Source organism: Pelophylax lessonae (assembly GCF_965119305.1).
Source record: "Pelophylax lessonae genome assembly, chromosome: 1".
In the NCBI taxonomy this organism is placed as follows: domain Eukaryota; kingdom Metazoa; phylum Chordata; class Amphibia; order Anura; family Ranidae; genus Pelophylax; species Pelophylax lessonae.
Genome location: NC_138768.1, coordinates 784,637,789 through 784,659,155, shown reverse-complemented (window position 1 = coordinate 784,659,155; position 21,367 = coordinate 784,637,789). Strand labels below are relative to the sequence as shown.

The 21,367-nt window shown below is 44.6% G+C and overlaps 1 protein-coding gene across 1 annotated transcript in view; it reads right to left on the bottom strand.

The window, feature by feature from the left end:
* Window positions 1-21,367, bottom strand: part of TAPT1 (transmembrane anterior posterior transformation 1) — a 152,137-nt gene that overhangs the window by 21,761 nt on the left and 109,009 nt on the right. The window contains exon 9 of the mRNA XM_082243088.1: window positions 5,987-6,096. Coding sequence (XP_082099214.1) covers window positions 5,987-6,096 — 110 coding nt within the window. The remainder of the gene's footprint in view (window positions 1-5,986; window positions 6,097-21,367) is intronic.

The following is a 21,367-nucleotide window of genomic DNA, read 5'->3' as shown; positions in this document are numbered from 1 at the left end:
TATAGTCTATAGGGCCAAAAATGCACGGTGTCGCACAAAAAGTAGCACCTAGCCTTTTTGCCAAGTTGCATTGATGAGTGTTTCACAGGTGTTAACGGGCCCTAGACAAGTAACGGGATTCTTCTTGTCATGCAGTGTCATAAGACAAATCGTACAGATGTGAATGGGACAAACTGCAGCCTCAAAGTTATATAGCCCAGCACCTCTTGCCAGCTAGCTGTGTATATTTGTTGTAGATGGCAGCTATGTTTAAGCTTTTTACCCAAAAAATATAGAGCAAAAAAAAAAAAAAAAAGTGCTTTCCTATCCCCCCCATATGACCAATTAGAAGTCAGCTTCTATTATTTCCAATCTTTTGAACAGCTGACATTGCCATTTTCAAATGACTGCCATAGTTACCAGACCAATGGGGTTATCTAATGCATAGGAAGCTGGTTGGGGGTGGGGGAGGGTTTGGATCCATTCTGGGAAATGTAAAACCTCTTTATCAGAGACTAAGACGAATATGACAGGCTAAAAGCTGTGCTAAGTAATGTATTATGGGAATTCAATAAAATGTTGCCATTTTTTGCTCCAGTTTTTTGTTTCAATAAACTGTAGTACTGCCCTATAACAAAACTAAGAGTAACTTTTACAATTGTCTGTCAGCATACATATTAAAGTTTATGTAAACTATATATTTTTTGGGGAATTTTTATCTGACTCTATTCTATCTGGAAATCTAACTCTTCCCCACTCCATCCAAAAAAGGAACAACAGCGACAATTGATCGAAAATCCACAAAACAACAAAATTCCTGCTTATTTAGTGCCAAACAATGTTTTGGGGGCTACTTAAAGACAATAATTATGATTTCTGATTCATTTACAGTGGGGCTTTGTATGCAAGCATTATTCCAGTTATATACACTATATTGTCAAAAGTATTGGCGTCCGCCTTTAAATGCCTTAGTCTGTAGGATTCAATATTAAGCTGGTCCACCCTTTGCAGCAATAACAACTTTAACTCTTCTGGGACAGCTTTCCACAAGGTTTAGGAGTATGACTATGGGAATGTTTGACCATTCTTCCAGAATCGCATTTGTGAGGTCAGGCACTGATGTTGGAGAGCAGGCCTGACTCGCACTCTCCATTGTAATTCACCCCAAAGGTGTTATATCGGATTGAGGTCAGGACTCTGTACTGGCCAGTCAAGTACCCCCACCCCAAAATCGCTCATCCATGTCTTTATGGACCTTGCTTTGTGCACTGGTGTGCAGTCATGTTGGAACAGGAAGGGGACATCCCTAAACTGTTTCCAAAAAGTTGGGAGCATGAAATTGTCAAAATGTCTTAGTTTGCTGATGTCTTAAGAGTTCCCTTCGCTGGAACTAAGGGGCCAAGCCCAACCCCTGAAAAACAACCCCACATCATAATCCCCCCTCCAACAAATAATTTAAACCAGTGCACAAAGCAAAATCCATAAGACATGGATGACAAGACATGGATGAGTGAGTTTGGGGTTGAGGAACTTCACTGGCCTGCACAGAGTGCTGACTTCGACCTGATAGAACACCTTTGGGATGAATTAGAGCGGAGACTGTGTGTGCCTGGTATTCTCGTCCAACATCAATGCCTGACCTCACAAATGCACTCCTGGAAGAATGGTCAAGCATTCCCATAAACACACTCCTAAACCTTGTGGACAGCCTTCCCAGAAGAGTTGAAGCTGTTATAGCTGCAAAGGGTGGGCCAACTCAATATTGAACCCTACAGACTAAGACTGGGATGCCATTAAAGTTCATAGGCGTCCCAATACCTTTGACAATATAGTGTATGTTTATTGTGTATCTTGGGTACTGTATTAATTTTCTGTAGAGAACATCTGTATTGTGAGGCAGACCTTCACTTATCTAGGACATCACAGAACACCAAGTCACCAGTGGGAACTGGCTTGCTCAGCATCCGTCTGAATAGAAGTTGACTTCTAAAAAGCAGGTCAATGTTCATATTCATTCAGTGCTTTCCAATAATTCTAACAAATCTTCCGACCTTTACTAATAAGTGAAGGAGGAGATGGGTAAAGCTAGAATAAGCTGAAACTACAATAAAATAAATAAGTGCTTAATGCCGTTGATACAGCTCATCTTTCAGTGTCAAAGTCTGAAAATCTTCAAAACTTCTAGGGGTTGATTTAGACAGTGCCTTGAAAAAGTATTCATACCATTTTGTTATGTTTAAACCAAAAACAGAAATGTATTTATTAGGATTTTAAGTGATACGCCAACACAAAGTGGCACATAATTGTGAAGTGGTAGGAAAATGATAAATGGTTTTCAAATTTAAAAAATAAAATAAAATATCTGAAAAGTGTGGTGTGCATTTGTATTCAGCCCCCTTTACTCTGATACCCCTAGCTAAAATCTAGTGTAACGAATTGCCTTCAGAAGTCACCTAATTAGTAAATAGAATCCACTGGTGTGTAATTTAACCTCAGTATAAATACAGCTGTTCTGTGAAGCCTTCAGAGGTTAGAGAACCTTTGTGTACAAACAGCATCATGAAGGCTAAGGAACACACCAGACAGGTCAAGAAAAAAGTTGTGGATAAGTTTAAAGCAGGGCTAGGTTATTAAAAAAAAAAAAAAAAAAAAAAAAAAAATATCCCAAGCTTTGATCATCACAGAGCACTCCGAATCCATCCTCCGAAAATGGAAAGAGTATGGCGCAACTGCAAACCTACCAAGACATGGCCGTCCACCTAAATTGACAGGCCAGGCAATGAGAGCATTATTAAGAGAAGCAGCCAAGAGTGGCCCAATGGTAACTCTGGAGGAGCTGCAGAGATCCACAGCTCAGGTGGGAGAATCTGTCCACAGGACAATTAGTCGTGCACTCCACAAATCTGGCCTTTGTGGAAGAGTGGTGAGAAGGAAGCCATTTGGGGCCATGTGGAGGACACAGCAAACATGTGGAAGAAGGTGCTCTGGTCAGATGAGACCAAAATTTAACTTTTTGGTCTCAAAGCAAAATGCTATGTGTGGCGGAAAACTAACACTGCACATCACCCTTGAGCACACCATCCCCAACGGGAAACATGGTGGCAGCATCATGTTATGGTGGATGCTTTTCTTCAGCAGGGACAGGGAAGCTGGTCAGATTTGATGGTAAGATGGATGGAGCCAAATAAAGGGCAATCTTAAAAGAAAACCTGTTAGAGTCTGCAGAAGACTTGAGACTGGGGCGGAGGTTCACCTTCCAGCAGGACAATGACCCTAAACATACAACCAGAGCTACAATTGAATGGTTTATATCAAAGCATATTCATGTGTTAGAATGGCCCAGTCAAAGTCCAGACCTAAATCCAATTGAGAATCTGTGGCAAGACTTGAAAATTGCTGTTCACAGATGCTCTACATCCAATCTGACAGAGCTTAAGCTATTTTGCAAAGAATGGGCAAACACTCTCTAGATGTGCGAAGCTGGTAGAGACATCCCCAAAAAGACTTGCAGCTGTAATTGCAGCGAAAGGTGATTCTACAAAGTATTGGCTCAGGGGGGCTGAATACAAATGCACGCCACACTTTTCACATATTTATATGTAAAAAATGTTGAAAACCATTTATCATCTTCCTTCAACTTCACAATTATGTGCCACTTTGTGTTGGTCTATCACATAAAACCCAATAAAATACAATCATTTTTTTGGTTGTAACATGATGGAAAATCTAAGGGACGTGAATACTTTTTAAAGGCACTGTAAACTGTTTTTTTTCCCACGCGATTCACACAGCTTTTACCTAGGAATTACAAATTAATTGGATTTAACTGTAAAATTTGTGACTCCTGGTTCCAACACAAAAAACCCCAGTAATTGCACTGACCCAGAGGCCCTAAGGCTGGGCTGGTAATCTTGTGTACTCAGATCTTCAATTACTATGGCGCTGCAGCTCTCATGATGATCCACTGGATAAATAAGAAAAAAGGAGGAGAGCGCACATCCGCCCTAGAGTAATACGTTTTATTAAACCAAAACGATAAATACTCTCAGCTATTGCACTCACATTTAGGAAAATGAAAAACAGCGTGTAAATCAGTGGAATCCCCTCCGAAACGCATTGTTATAGCAATTCTTATGTGCTGATGTCTGGATTCTGCCTATCCCATTTTTGCGACCTGTAACATCGATGCACGGCGCCGGCTGGACCAGGCACATGTGCAGTAGACCGGGCACGCTGGAGCTGTATCATGGCAGCTTGCAAGCGGTCATCGGATTCTTTAGTGGTTGAATGTCTTAGTATACCTTACAGTGATGGTTCAGGAGAGGGGATTCCACTGATTTACACACTGTCTTTTATGCTCCAAAATGTGACTCCAAAAGCTGAGAGTTTTTATCTTTTTGGTTTTATAAACGTTATTACACTAGGGCGGATGTGTGCTCTTCATTTTTTCTTGGCGACTCCTGGGTGAATGTTCAGTGACTCTGTTGTGTAAAATATTAATAGACCCTAATGTGCAACATTCTAACACCTATGAAAGTAATAAATGTATTATGCTATATTAATGACTGATTTTAAGACCTTAGGGAACAATAAAATGGAATTCCAGACCATCTCCACCTCACCATAACACATAACATACAGGGGAGAGGTGTTCCCTAGGGGGAGAATTTGGCTGGGCTAATACCACTGTGTCAAGGAGGCAGTTGAATGTGTCTCCAGGCAAATGTAGGTCCTAAAACAGGGGTCTTCAAACTATGGCCCTCCAGTCATTCAGGAACTACAATTCCCATTATGCCTAGTCATGTCTCTGAATGTCCGAGTTTTACAGTGCCTCAGGTGATCTGTAGTTCCGCAACAGCTGGAGGGCCGTAGTTTGAGGATACCTGCCCTAAAAGAACACTGCCCACAGGGTTTAAGGAACACCCAGTGTTTAACAGAGCACCCTACATAGGGATGATGGCCTTGCTGCGTAGAGCTCCCAGGTTGTGGCCCTCGGTTACACTTGGAGTGGCAACAACTGACAGCAAGCAGACAGCTCATGGTCAAACAGGCAAAAGGTCATGGCAAGTGGATGACCAGGACTGTCGAGAATTAGACCGGGGCCGTCAATGAGTATCAAAACTGGAACCGGGATCTTAGGAACTGGAACCTAGGAGACCTTTGCAAAGTAAATTCCCGCTTGCGTTAAGCAGGTTAGAATACCTTTCCTGAACAAGGAAAACACAAAAGAACTTATCTATATAGTAAATCAATCTACATTAGAGCCAAGCAACTAGCATTTTCAAATAAAACCGAATTTAAAGGGAATCAGTCAGGTTAAAAAATGTGAAAAACTTCCTTCCTATAGAACGTGAATGACTGCAAACTCCTCATTCTGCTTGGTAAATCATGTCAATGGCCTGAGATGAGTATGTAGTCAGTAAAGCATGGGGATGCCCGATATACACATACTGTACTTGTGTTGGTCCATTTAAAGGAAGAGTAAACTTTTTAGAAAAAAATAAATGCACTTTTTTAGGCAGGTAAAGCACATTGCTGATGCCATGCAGGCCTCTTGCACACTGTCAGTGTATTGGCTTACCCGTACAGGTAGGATGATACTCCCTGATAGGAAGACTCAATGAACTACCACAGTGCTCCACAGCAGCATGGTAGTCTATTGAGAACTACAAGCCAACCGCCACTAAGGATTGAGCTGTGTGTCTGAATGACGCAGCCGTGCGGGGCTGTTTTCAAATAGGGGCAGCTAGTACTGGGAACTTCTCCCTAAACTGCTGCCACAAGGTGGGGGCAGCAGCTGCAGCACTGGGAACAAGTTACTTGTTCCACTCTAAAAAGGGATGGAACATGTAACATGTTCCCAAAGGTGAACTTATCCTTTAATAAACCATCAAATAATAAAACAAGCATGGGGAGGCCAGCCCCACAGGCTGCACCTTAAAAAGTTGGCATTGGCAGCTCTTCTTTTTTAAAACTTGTGAAGGAAGAGAATGTGTTCAATACGTACATCTGCAGTGATGTCATTAAACTTGGTTATAAAGGCATGTTTCACGACGTCCACGGCAATCTCTGATGCAATTACCATACACACATCAGGAAACAACACCCAGAGGTGATCTGAAAAAAAGAAAAAAAAAAAAGATAAAATCGGTCTATAAGTTGTAATTTTTAAACTAGCTACAGATCAGTACATTTCACCAAGAAAACAGTTAGCAAAAGATCAAAGCATTGAATCAGGCTTCATATTCCAGGCAATAAGAAGAAATGCAGTATCTCACAAAATTGAGTACACCCCTCACATTTTTGTAAATTTATTATATCTTTTCATGTGGCAACACAGAAGAAATTACACTTTGCTACAATGTAAAGTAATGAGTGTACAGCTTGTATAACAGTGTACATTTGCTGTCCCCTCAAAATAACTCAGCACACAGCCATTAATGTCTAAACTGCTGGCAACAAAAGTGAAAATGTCCAATTTGGGCCCAACTAGCAATTTTCTCTCTCCGGTGTCATGTGACTCTTTAGTGTTACAAGGTCTCAGGTGTGAATGGGGAGCAGGTGTGTTATATTTGGCGTTATCGCTCTCACTCTCATACTGGTCACCCTTGTATGGAACTGTGCAAATGGGACCGCCTCAAAGGTAAAATCCATCAGGCCAAGCACCCTTTTGCAAGTCAGGAGGGACGACCACCTGTTGGGCAGCAGGAGATGAATCGCAGCATGCAAATTCTGGAGTTTGTCCAGAGGAAAGAGTCAGACCCAGATAATCTAGTATCGTGGAATTAACCTGAGCAGACTTCTCAAAATTCATAAGCCAGCCAAACTCCCTCAGAGTCTGTATAGTGATGTCCACGTCATCCATCAGAGCAGTAGAAGCTTGCACAAAAAATGTGTCCAGGTAGCACGGCACTGCGATTCCTCGCTGATTAACAACGCCAGCACCGGAGCCAACACCTTTGTGAAGACCCGAGGAGCAGAGGCGAGACCAAAGGGTAATTCCACAAACTGATAAAGCTCCTTTCCCACGGCAAAGCGGAGGAAACGTCGGTGAAAGACACATATTGGAATGTAAGTAAGCGTCCTTGATGTCAATAAAGGCAAGGAAATCCTGCAGATGCAAGGATGCCACCACCGTGCCAACAGACTCCATTCTGAACTTCTGTACCCACACAAAGCAGTTTAGGGCCTTGAGATCCAGAAATGGACGCACCTTGCCTTTCTTCGGGACTGTGAACAGGTTTTAATAAAACCCCTGAAAACATCCTGGAACAATTACCCCTTGATGTAACAGGTCTTGCACCGCCCCAAAGAGGGCTTGCAATCTTTCCAGGGACAGACCCACATTGGAAGGAAAGAACCTCTCCGGAGGGTAAGAACGAAACTCTATCTTGTAGCCGGACCGTAACACTTCGTGGACCCACTTGTCTTGCACCAAGGAGGTCCACAGGTCTGGAAACCAGCGAAGATGCCCCCCCACTCCAGGCACGGGTGAGGTCAGACCTTTATGCAGAATAAGCCTTCTCTGCGGGTCTGGAGAAACCCACTTTGGTCTTGCCAGACCAAGTTCGCTTGGATCCTCCCGAAGAGGCCTTGAAAGGCTTTGAACCCTGGTCAGACGACCCTGAGGGACGAAAAAAATTCCTGTGAGCCGAGAAGGATGGGGCCATGTCCGCGACGAGGTTCCTTACCCTTAGCTCCCTCTAAAAGACTAGATTTATGTCCTCGACTGTGAAAATGCTGCAGATAACCCCTTTTTTGTTCCATATGTAGATTTATTTTATAGAAATTCTGTTCCTGCAACAAAAATTCTTTAAGGGCATACTGGGCATACACTAGCTATGTTATCAAAATCGCAGAGGCTCATCCTTCTTTCCAGCTTTCACCACTGGCGCAAGGAGCACTGTTTACCCTCATTCTGAAAGACTTAAAACATTACGTGCCTTTTACACCGATTTGCATTCTTCTAAAGATTCATTAACACAGGAAGATTTTCATGCTTTTACCAAAAGTAAGGTATCAAAACTTTCCCAGACAGACAAACTTATGCTAAATGCTGCTCTAACCTGTGATGAATTGGCTGCCGCTCTTTCTCCAACTGGGAAATCCCTAGGAGCAGAAGGGCTTCCCACGAAGGTGTAAGAAAAGTATGCCGACATTTGGCAGAAATCGTGCAGAATGACCTGAACAAAATAACAGAATGGGCAACTACATGGCAAATGAGGTTTAATGTGGATAAGTGCAAGGTATTGCACTTAGGGACTAATAACGTAAAAGCAAAATACACGCTAAGGTGGGAACCTCTGGGGGGTATCAAAAATGGAGAAAGATCTGGGAGTCTTAGTAGAAGATAGACTTGGCAACAGTATGCAATGTCAAGCTGCGGCTGCCAAAGCCGGCAGTATATTAGCATGCATAAGGAAGGGGATGTATTCCAGAGACAAAACTATAATCCTTCCACTTTATAAATCACTGGTAGGACCACATCTGGAGTATTCTGTCCAGTTCTGGTCACCAGTCCTCAGAAGGGATGTGTTGGAGCTGGGGAGAGTGCAGAGAAGGGCAACAAAACTTATTAGGGGATTAGAGGACTTTAATTATGAAGAGCATTTGAAGGTGCTTGATTTATTCTCCCTGGAGAAGAGACGCCTGAGAGGGGACATGATAGCAATTTACAAATACCTTAACGGTGATCAGAGCATAGAAAAAAAACTATTTAGTCGCAAGGAATGCATGAGGACACGAGGCCATACAATGTGATTAGAGGAGAAGCGTTTTAACCTCAGGCTACGGAGGGGGTTCTTTACAGTAAGGGCTACAAGACTGTGGAATTCCCTGCCACAAATGGTAGTAACTGCGGGGAATATGGCTACTTTTAAAAGACTCTTGGGACATACATCTCAAGGACATTAACATTCAGGGGTATGGGAAAGGATTCACACCGACACAGGTTGAACTGGATGGACTATTGTCTTTATTCAACCTCAACTACTATGCAACTATGTAACTTTTTACATGCCTAAAAGCGGTCTTTGTAGACACGACGGAGCAGGGATGTCTCCCTCTGTCAGTGAACGAAGCAGTGGTTGTCCTTCTTAAACCTGACATGGTTGGTCTGCTTGTTGATTCATATAGACCTCCTTCATTATGGACATCGGATGTCAGACATTTGCCCAGAGTTCTAGCCACGCTTTTTTGGTTATTCGCAAAATTATCCATAAAGACCAATCAGGATTTATCCCTGCAAGATCAACAGCACTGAATAGTAGATGTTTGTTCTTAAACCTTCAGGTAGCAGCAGACAACCCAGGTAACCGCACTGTTCTCTCTCTAGACACTGCCAAGAACTTCAATAGCGTGGAATGGGAGGTTTTGAGGTGCTTTGGACTAGGTACACGTTTTATAAAGTGGGTGCAACTTCTATACTCCGCTCCTACAACAAGGCTCAGGATAAATGGGGATCTAACAGATTCGTTCCCACTAAATAGAGGCACACGACAGGGGTGCCCGCTGTCACCCCTGTTTGCTCTAGCACTGGAACCTCTGGCAGCAACAATCAGGGCTTCCCAAAAAAATCACAGGTTTTTTAGGGGATCTAGTGAACATAAAATTTACTTATATGCAGAGGACACTCCCCGGTACTTAGGTGACACTGAAACTTCCCTTACCAATGTCATGTCTCTGATAAAGTGGTTGATAAAGTCACGGATATAAAATCATCCCATCCCCTCTGTAATATAACAATAAGTGTCCCTGTGTTCTAGAAAAAATATGCTGATCTGTGCCTACATCAGAGTGGTTCTCCTGCACTCAGCTGACTCCCTGGTTCTCTCCTCTGCCCGGCTGACAGCTCCAGCAGGCGGGGCCGAGCACTGCCGCTGACGTCAGCCAGGGAAGAGGGGAAGAGAGGAGAGAGAGCGCCAAGCGGTCATGCAATCGCCGGGAACCGCTCTGATATAGGTACAATCTGATTTTTTTCTACACCAGGCACAGGGATACGTATTGTTATATTACAGAGGGGAGGGGGGCTTTTTAGGTTTATACAGGGGGCCAAATGGCAGAGCACAAGCACTGTGCTGTATAACATGCTTTAAGGGAACAGGATCTTTTTTTTTTTTTTAGTGTAACAAAGATTTACACTTTGGCTCCCTCTCAGGCTTCTCTATAAACTGGATCAAAATTGGTTCTCCTCCCATAAGAGGAATTATGTTCTCCCTTAGAAGAGAGTACTGGCTCACTACAAATTGTGATGTTATTTAAATACCTAGGAGTCCAGGTCACCCAGGCCCCTTCAAATACCTTGAACCTAATTTACTTCCTATGTTCCAAAAATGTCAAGCCAAATGTAAACTACCGCTCTCAGTGATAGGCAGGGTCAACCTGATTAAAATGGTGTGGTCCCCACAGCTATTATACATCATTCCCCACAGTGGACTCCCCGTAGATGGTTTGTACGCATGGCAACCCTATTTCGAACACTTATATGGAAGAAAAATGTAGCTAGGATACACCTTTCTATATTGCAATAAAGCAAAGACCAAGGGGGAATAGCGGTACCCAAGCCCATACTATACTTTATGGCCTTCTAGCTCCAACATTGGGGGTTGGAGTTGCCCTGGCATCTCGGATCCGAACTGTAACATACTCTGCTGAGGATTCTCACACAGCTTTGTCCCACTTAGAAATGGGGCTCCCCTTTCCACCATTTTAGGGGCCCACAAAAGCACTTATTAAGGAAGCTCTGGATAGAAGTTAAAAGTAGTCTGAAACTATACAAATTAGAAGAGTCGCAAGTATGGGAGGCTGCTGGTATATGCCATTTATCCCAACTATATACCCAAAACACATTAAAATCTTTCACTGAGCTACAGACAGAGTATGATTTACCGAGACAGCTGTTCTATAACTATTTACAACTACGATCTGCATTAAACACAAGCATGGGTTTCTACCCTAACACTATCTGATATTTCTGTTTCACCATCACACTAGCTGTTACAGCTATTTTTAGTGCACAGAGCTTACTGTGCTCCCACGAGGAGGGAACTCTTATTCACTTAATGTGGTGATGCCCCAAACTATTTCGCTACTGGAGGGACGTGCCAGATACCATTACCACGTTATTTACGATTAAGGTCCTATTGGACCCTCTGGTCTGCCTACTGGGTGCAGTGGATGAGGAGATCTTCCCTCCCCTGGCTCATATAGCTGTAATTAGACTCATATATAGCTCGGAAACATAAATAGTGCATTTTTGGATTTGGATAGAAAGGGTAACTCTATACGAATAAAGGAACGACTGACATTCCAGCACAGGAACGCTAACCGGAAGTTCTCTTTTATATGGCAGGCGTGGCTGGACAACCCAGAACTCGCCCCACCGCAGCTAGTCCTGGTAAGACTGCTGCAGACATTAATGTCCTGGTATATACCAACCTCCTGCACAGATTTGCAAGAAAAAGAATCCTAGCCCTGATTAATTGACTATAGAATATTGGTAGAAAGATGCTTGTTTTTGTTGCAAATTCCCTTAACCTCTTGCCGACTGCCGCAAGTACATATACTGCGGCAGTCAGCCCCGGCCAGGCAAAGTGATGTACCGGTACGTCACTAGCCTGTGAGCCAATGGGGGGCGAGTGTGAGCCAATGGGGGGCGAGCGCGCGCCGCCGGAGGCGCGCTCCCGCCGGCGCTCTTTCACGGACACCTCTGCACGTGTGACATCGGGTCCGCTGGTCACTCGCGATCGTCCGCTGTGAAGGGAGAAAGGCAGGCGGCTAGTGTAAACAAAGCCGCCTGTCATTCTTCCCTGTGTAACAGCAGAGATCTAACGGTCCTGCTATGTAGGACCGTAGATCTCTGCTGTTGCATGTAAAGCCACATCCAATCACAGTTAAAATCATGCCCCTATAGGGACACACTTAACCCCTTCCCTGCCAGTGTAATTTTTACAGTAACAGTGCATATGTATACCACTGATTACTGTAATAATGTCACTGGTACCCCCCAAAAGTGTAAAAAATGTCAGTCAAGGGTCCGATCTGTCCGCTGCAACGTCGCAGTCCCGCAAAAGAAAAAAAAAAAAAAAAAAAAAATCGCAGATCGCCGCCATTACTCGTTAAAAAAAAACAAAATGGCAAAAATCTTTTCCTTAGTAAACGCGATAACTTTTGCGCAAACCTTTTTTGTTTATAGTGCATGATCAAAAAAAAAAAAAAAAAAAAAAAAAAAAAAAAAAAAAAAAAAAAAAAAATCGCACAGGTGATCAAATACCAACAAAAGAAAGCTCGGTTTGTGGGAAAAAAAGGACGTCAAATTCGTTTAGGTACAGCATCGCACGACCGCGCAATTGTCCGTTAAAGTCACGCAGTGCCGAATCGCAAAATAGGGCCTAGTCAGGAAGGGGGTAAAATCTTCCGGGGCTTAAGTGGTTAAAGAACAGAGATAATGCGCAATATACTGAATACATCAGCTATTGGTCTCCCTCCCAATAGGAGAAGGGATATTTTATGTTAAGACATTTATGGTTTAGTTTTCTCTTTATGCATATATGAAAGTGCTGCACGTCTGTGTTGTGTATACAACGAGAACCCTGTATATTCCTGGAAACGGTTCACAGGAGTGCATAGGAGAAGTAGGGACAAAAAGCATTAGCCCTACTTATCTTAATGATATGAGTAAAGGAGGTTTCTATAGTTTTTTTTGGCTTTAATATGATACTTTTAAGACGAGACACATGTTCTATATCGTATTTCCTGAAATATATATATATATATATATATATATATATATATATATATATATATATATATATATATATATATATATATATATATATATATATATATATATATAGAAAGCAGGTGAATTACAGTGAGGGAGCAAATAATTTGATCCCCTGCAGATTTTGTAAGTTTGGCCACTCAAAAAGAAATGAAGGGTCTAATTGTTATCATAGGTGTAGTTTCAATGATAGAGGCAAAATATCAACCAAAAATCCAGAAAAAACATGATGCAGATGTTATAAATTGCGTTGCAGTTTAGTGAGTAAAATAAGTATTTGATCCCCTATCAACCAACAATAATTCTGGCTCCCGCAGACTGCCTACAGTATGTGCTCATGTGGTACACTGATTAGTTCTGTCAATTCAAGTAGGTGCTCCTAACGACAACTCGTTATGTGTATAAAAAGCAGCTGTACACAGAAACTCTTCGTTCTATTCAAACCTCACCATCATGGGCAAGACCAAATAGCTGTTAACGGATGTCAAAAACAAGATTGTAGACCTGCACAAGGTGAGGAGGAGGAGGCAACGGTTGGAGCAATTATTCGCAAATGGAAGAAATAAAAAAATCAATCACCCTCAGTCTGGAGCTCCATGCAAGATTTTGCCTCATGGGGTAAGGATGATCATGGGAAAAATGAAAGATCAGACTAGAACTACACGATTGCAGCTTGTGAATGATCTCAAGGCAGTTGGGACCAGTCACCAAACCAACTATTGGTAACACAATACGCCGCCATGCAGCGCCCACAAGGTGCCCCTTCTCAAGAAGGCACATGTACAGGCCCATCTAAATCTGCAGAGGATCAAATAATTATTTTCCCCACTTTAAAAGAGAAATTTGAACAAACAATAGGGAGTGGTTGTACCAAGCATTGCTTGTCACGCTATGTGACCATGCCCATTTTAGAGATAACCATGTTCACCTATGGATACAATACACATTGACATTGATCACTGGATGTGCCTTGGTCACTGAGGCGGTTTTCTAAATGCATCTATAGTAGACAGAGTCAGCAATGACAATCAGATGTAACATAGAACACAACTAGTTCATATAGTAGACCCTTTTAGTGCCGGTTCACATATGATCTCATTACATGCGATCAGGTGTGCGGTGCGAATTCAGCCATACACTTTGTATGGCTAAATTCGCACTGCACCCGCAGTAAACTCACACATGACCCTTTTTTGAGCCGCATCAGAATCGGATCGCACAGTGGTTCACACTTGTGCGATCCGATCCTGTGCGAAGTGTAAGATCGCACTGCGATATGCAATCAAACTGGGGGTGTCGTTAACATTACATTGACACCCCCAGTGTATCGCATATGGCAGTGTTCCCGCAGCCTTCGCAGCCTTCCCGCATCGCATAAGTGTGAACCGAGCCTAGGGAAGCAATTTTGTCAAGAAAAAAAGGAATCCCCGTAGGTCACCTATAAAAAAAAAAAAAAAAAAACGGAAAAAGTTTAGGAAACTTTATTGGAGTGCTTTCAGCACTTTCCCACTGCAGTTAATGATGTCATTCTAGTAGATGTGATATATTTTTTTTCACAAATTGAATGCTTGGAGAGTACGCCTTCAGTAAAATCATTTATGAGTAGTCTGTTGCACTTGACATAAAAGCGCAGCACTCCGGCATCCCTTTAGATGTATAGTTCTGTGTTGACTTATAACAAAAAAAATAAAACTCCCAGTACAGTAAACCTTCAGACAGCATGGCACATTTCATGGAACAGGATGCACATAATTGTATGCCTGAGCGGACTGCCAGGGGTGGCTGTGAGCCAATGATATTAATATGGTGATGAGGACTCTGGGAAATCCTGTCTTCAAACAGAAGACTGTTTCCATGGATGCAAGGATAAGAAATCTGAATTTTTTGGCAGTTTAAGAAAGTCAAATATGGCTGCAGAACGAAATGGAAAGGTAATTGTTAATAAAATTAAATTACAACCTGGCTTGTCCAGCACTCCCACAATAGCAATCTGAAATAAAACTGGAGTGTTCTTCAAAGCGAGTGTGGTCTTTCCATTTCCCAGATTATTAAGGGTTGTGCTGTGTATACAGTTGGCTCCTGCACATGGGTGTACAATTTTCTGCAATCAGATCTGTAATTTATAAGAATCTAAACACAGAATTGTAAGCTTTGGGTCCAAATCTGCTTAAAAAGAAAAAACTAGAAAAATCCGCATTTATGCTCCATGTATGTAAACGTTCCTGCTAATGTTTACATGCATATAGCGCAATTGGACCCTACTGGCACCACCTCTGCTAAAGGCCAAACTGTCAGACCCAACTTCCTCTATATCTTCATACATAGCATGGGAGAAACTGAGTTCAGTGCTTCAGGAGCTCACAAACTAAAGCCTTTATATGATGGTTAAAGAGCAGCCATAATAATACCAGTCTTCTGTATTATTTTCCTTTATGCAAATTGTATTAAAAAACAGGAATATATTTTAACAAGTAGTTTTTCTTTTTTTTTTTCAAGCTTATTCACAACATGTAAAGGGTCATTGGTTGATTTAATAACTCAATGACAGGGGATGTTTTCCCCATACCTTCTTTGCATCTGTACACACTTTGTACATGGTACCAATTCATTGGTGCCCGTTAATGCTGCTGGGTCCTACAGTATTGTGCAAAAATAAATATTTTCAAGGCCCTGGAAGCTGAATTCCCTGCTCTATGCGCATCTTTCACTTCAAAGGCCCGTTCCATAAAATACATCACATGTACGAGGCAGTTGAATCAAACAGGAAAGGCTCTTGTCACAGAAAATAAAAAAGCCATCTTATAAAGCATGGGTGCTCAACCTGTGGCCCTCTAGCTGTTACAAAACTACAAGTTCCATTAGGCATGCAAGGCTGACAGTTCAAAGCATGACTGAGGCGGAGCCATGATGGGACTTGTAGTTTCGCAACCCATCAAGAATAACTCCATATTTCTGACCACGTTCATGTTTTATCCATATTCAGGGTGTAACATGATGCATTGTCAGAATCTGCAGCCCTCCCACCCTCCAAACATTTTTCCATGGGGAATGTTGTGCAAGCACTGCAATACTGCTAAATTGGAGGAATATCATGCAGGACTTGTAACCTTTTGGTAGCATGTGTACAATACAGTTCACTGTGAAACAAAGTCACAGAGTGTTTGGACTCTTCACTGTGGATGTACATTTTTCAACCCATAGGCTGCAGATGAGGATTTCAAACTGTTGACTTAAGTACAGGGGCTATTGCAGTGATGTGGACAAAGAAACCCCCACACACTCAAAATCAGTATACAGTATATCAAGGTAATTAAAGAGGAAGTAAAGCTGCCTCTGTAACTTGTCCCTATAGGTAAGCCTATGATAAAGGCTTACCTATAGGTACTGTAAATATTTCCTAAACATGTACCGTTTAGGAGATATTTACTTTGCATGCAGCCATTGACATCACTGGCGCATGCGCTCTGAAGGAACAGCGGCCCGTGCCGTTCCTTCAAAGCCCTGTGCCGTGAACGGCAGCTCCCGTGGGCACGTGCAGGAGTTGCGTCATCGAAGGCTCCGACCAATCAGATGGCCGGAGGACACGAACACGAAAGGAAGACGGGTGAACATGTCGGTCGTGTCAGCGGTGTGTGGGCACCGCTGCGAAGGCTTCGTTCTAAGGCATAATGATGAATACCAGCTCATTATGCCTTTGTCTTTCAGGTTTTTTTTTGGAAGTTTACAAACTCTTTAATAACGTAAAAGAATTTGGTGAAAAATGTACTGAAAGCCAATGGTTTACGATAGCGGTCCCGTAACCGAGAACAAAGTTGAAACTGCAAAAACCTGGGACAATCAGTACAGAAAGTTTGTCAAAGTTGGTCTCTCAAGGTTTTATCCCTGGCCAGACAAAAACATGATCTTATTCTATTTAACGTGTATGGGTATTGGAGTCTAAACAGAGAACATAATTGCACATATTTTTCTTCGCTGAATAATACCAGATGTAATCTCTGATTACAAGCAGTAAATTATTTTAACATTAAGGTAAGAATTAAATAAATGAAACACAAACCGTCAGCTCGCAAAAGAACCCTACCCATGTCTCGGCCTTAGTAGACCGCATAGGAAGTATCTGTACACAAGCAAGCTCTATCATGGCAATTTCTCAAGACTTTTACCAATCATTCTATTACCATAGGGTAGAGCTGCATGATTCTGAATAAAATGAGAATCACGATTTCTTTGCTTAGAATAAAGATCACGATTCTCTCACGATCCTCAACTTTCACATTATACAAAAAAAAAAAAACTGGGCTAGCTTTACCGTTTCGTTTTAATTCGTTAAAGTGTATTTTTTTCCCCAAAGAAATTGGATTTTTGTACTTACCTTAAAATCCATTTCTCTTAGTTTGACGGAAACAGCGCTCCATAAATAGTATCTAGTGGGTTATATTGCCTCCTCCAGGAGTAGGACTAGGCAGAACAAAGAAATATCTGGTTACGCCCATGGGTCGTCCTCAGCTGGTATATAACCCCCCTCTAGGTAATCAGTTTAGTAGCAAGCATTATTAGAAGTATCAGAAGTCCATAGAGGGGATGGTGCTGTGTCAGTTGATTAAATGGATTTTATGGTAAGTACAAAAAACTGAATTTTTGTAAAATCTTACCGTAAAATTCCTTTCTCTGAGTCCTCCGACAGTCGCCGCCCACTCACAAGTCTTCACCAATGGGTATTGACCTTTGCTCCGTAGGATTAGCTAGGCAACAAGAATTGTTAATACAAAAGCTTTTAGCATAGACACACCCCTAGGGGCTGCCCCCTCAGTCAATACCTCCCTGCACCACCATTCCCAACTCAGTTTGGTAGCATAGCAGTAAGAGTAGACAAAAACCCCAAAAGAGGGGCGGGGGGCGGCGACTGTCGGAGGACTCAGAGAAAGGAATTTTACGGTAAGATTTTACAAAAATTCCGTTTTCTCTTACGTCCTCCGACAGTCGCCGCCCACTCACAAGTCTTCACCAATGGGATGTCCCAAAGCAGTGTAGACATGAGGGGTGGGAGACGCAACCATAGAAAGGCAACGCAGTACCCACAACAGAGAAAGGAACCTTACCACAGTAAGAGAACCAACTGGGCAACAGGAAAACGTGCTCAACAGGAGCAACAACCCAGGAAAACAAGTAACCCAGGGGTAAAACACCCCAATATCCAAGGGCCCACAAAAACAAGGGACCCTAGGAAACTGCCGTACTAAGAACTTTACGGCCAAAGGAGGCATCAGCCGATGCCTGAACATCCACCTTATAAAACTTTGAGAAGGTGTGAACGGACGACCAAGTCGCCGCCTTACACACCTGGGCCACAGAAGCCTGATGACAGTAAGCCCAAGACGTACTCAAAGACCTGGTAGAGTGCGCCTTCACAGGGAAGGGAGGAACCTTCCCCTTCAAGGCATAGGCTTGTTCAATGATCTGTCTGATCCATTTGGCGATGGTCGCAGCCGACGCCGCCATGCCCTTCCGAGGTCCCTCAGGAAGGACAAAGAGGGAATCCGACTTGCGAAAAGATTTAGTGGACGACAGGTAAACCCTGATCTCCCGGACAACATCCAAGGAATGTAAGGCAACCTCCTTCGGATGCTTAGGCTTCGCGCAGAGCGAAGGCAAAACAATGTCTTCGTCCAGGTGAAATTCCGAGATCCTTTTCGGAAGAAAAGATGGGTTAGGCCGCAGGACCACCTTCTCCTTGTGGACCACCAGGTAGGCAGAATTGCAGGACAAAGCCGCCAGCTCCGACACCCTGCGAGCCGAAGTGATCGCCACCAAAAAGGCAACCTTCTTGGATAACAGACAACGAGATCTCCCTGATCTTTTCAAAGGGAGCCTGTTGCAACACGGACAGAACCAAGTTCAAGTCCCATGGAGGTAAAGGGTCCCTCCTAGGAGGGGACAAATGTCGCACCCCCTGAACAAAGGTGCTAACCAATGAATTAGACACCACAGGGCGTTGAAAGAACGGCCAGAGCAGAAATCTGACCCTTGATCGTGGCCAACGCCAAACGCTGGTCCACGCCCGTTTGAAGGAAAGCCAACACTCTTGACACCGAGTATGAGCGAGGGGAATACCCCCTGGACTCACACCAGGCAAAATATGCCTTCCAAGTACGGTAGTAAATCTTCCCCGAAGAGGCTTTTCTAGCCTTGATCAAAGTGGGAATGACCTCAGGGGAGAGACCCCTATCCTTCAGGACCTGGCTTTCAACAGCCAGGCCGTTAAAGCCAGCGACTGTAAAGCAGGATGGAATATCGGTCCTTGAGACAGAAGATCTTCTCGAAGTGGCAGACGCCACGGAGCGTCGACTGCCAGATTTACGAGGTCTGCGTACCAAGACCGGCGAGGCCAGTCCGGCGCCACCAGAATCACCGTGTGCGGTTCTGAGGCTAACCTGTGAAGAAGCCTGGACAGCAGCTGAATCGGTGGAAAGGCATACATCAGACGATACTGATGCCAGGGCGCCACTAACGCGTCTGAGTCGTCTGCCTGAGGATCGCGCGTCCGTGCCACGAACCTTTCCACCTTGTTGTTCAGACGAGACGCGAACAGGTCCACATCCGGGGAACCCCACTTCTCCCACAACATCTGGAAGACATCCGGGTGAAGGGACCATTCTCCCTGGTCCAGGGTCTGGCGACTCAGATAATCCGCCTGCCAGTTCTCCACCCCCGGAATGTGAATTGCCGTTATCGCCGGGACGTGCGTCTCGGCCCAAGACAGAATGTCGGCTACTTCCCGAGCCGCTCGGGCACTCCTGGTGCCCCCTTGGTGGTTGATGTAGGCCACCGCGGTGGCATTGTCGGTCTGAACCCGAACTGGACGGCCCCGAAGCCGGTCCGTCCATCTCAGAAGGCAAAGCTTTATCGCTCTCAATTCCAGAATGTTGATCGGAAAGGGAGGACTCCTCCTCCGACCAAGTTCCCTGGGCGGACAGAACGCCCAGAACACCACCCCAGCCCAACAGGCTGGCATCCGTGGTGAGTACCGTCCATAATAACGGACGAAAAGACTTGCCCCCCGACACCGCCGGGGACTGGAGCCACCACAGAAGATCCCTTCTGGTGTCGTGGCTCAACGAGATCAGCAGATCCAGGGATTGCGGCCGCCCGTCCCACTCGGCCAGAATCTCCGCTTGGAGACCCCGCGTGTGAAATGTGGCAAAAGGGATCGCCTCGAAAGACGAGACCATTAAACCTAGACATCTCATGCATGTCCGGAGAGACGAGTGCCGGTTGTCCCTGAGGGACCTGACCTCGTCCTGAAGAGTCCGAAGCTTGTCCTCCGGCAGGAAGACCTTCGCTTGGACAGAGTCCAGAATCATTCCCAGGTGGGGAAGGCGAACCGAAGGACACCGAGTCGACTTCGGAATGTTTATGGGCCAACCGAACTCCTGCAGAGTCCGCATCGTGGTGGACAGGTCGGTCACCAGGCTCTGACTGGCGTTTGACCTTATCAGGATATCGTCCAGATACCCCAAGACAGCAACGCCCTGTGCACGCAACAGGGCCAGAACCGGCGCCAGTACTTTGGTAAAAACCCGCGGAGCCGAAGCGAGACCGAAAGGTAACGAGACGAATTGGTAGTGATCCTCCGCAATGGCGAATGGAAGGTACCTCTGGTGACCCTCGAAAATGGGGATGTGTAGGTACGCATCCTTCAGATCGATGGAGGCCATGAATTCCCCCGGACTCAGGGCAGCCACCACTGAGCGCAGGGATTCCATGCGAAACTTGCGAACCCGCACAAAGCGGTTCAGAGCTTTCAAGTCCAGAATCGGACGCACTTTGCCCTCCTTTCTGGGCACAGTGAACAGATTGGAGTAAAACCCCCGAAATCTGTCCCGATAAAGCACCGGGACCACCAACCCCTGAGCCCGCAGGTCCCGCACCGCTAGGTGCAAATCCTGCAAGCGCTCCGGAGACAGCTGAAGATTTGAGGGAAAAAATCTGCCCGCCGGCCGAGAGAGAAATTCGATCTTGTAACCAGATCGAACGATTTCCTGAACCCATCTGTCCCGAATGCGGGCCAGCCAAGGTTGTAGGAAACCGCGCAGACGTCCCCCCACCTCAGAAACGGGTGAGGGCGCCCCTTCAGGCGGAAGTGGTATGGGAAGCTGAACCGGACTGGCCGGACTTCTGCTTCCCCGCCCACGGCTTCTTCTGGGAGCCTTGGCCTTTGAAGGGCTTGCCCTTGGACTGCGACGGAAAGGCATGAAAGGACCCCTGAAAGGGCCTAGACGAGGAATTCCGTTTTCCACGGAAGGACTTATGCTTGTGAGACTGGGGCAGGAGAGTACTCTTGCCCCCCGTAACCCCTTTTATCAGGGTATCCAAAGCCTCGCCAAAAAGGCGAGACCCCGCGTAGGGAAAATCTGCCAGCGTCTTGCGAGAAGATTGGTCGACCGACCAATTCTTCAGCCAGATCAGACGACGATTCAGTATCGCCACGCTGGACAGGCGCACAGCCAAGGGAGCTAAATTCAAGTCCGCATCGCACAAGTACATGACACCCTGATGGATCTGGTCCACCATAGCCAACGTGGTAGGTGAAGCGGAATCAGCCGCCAA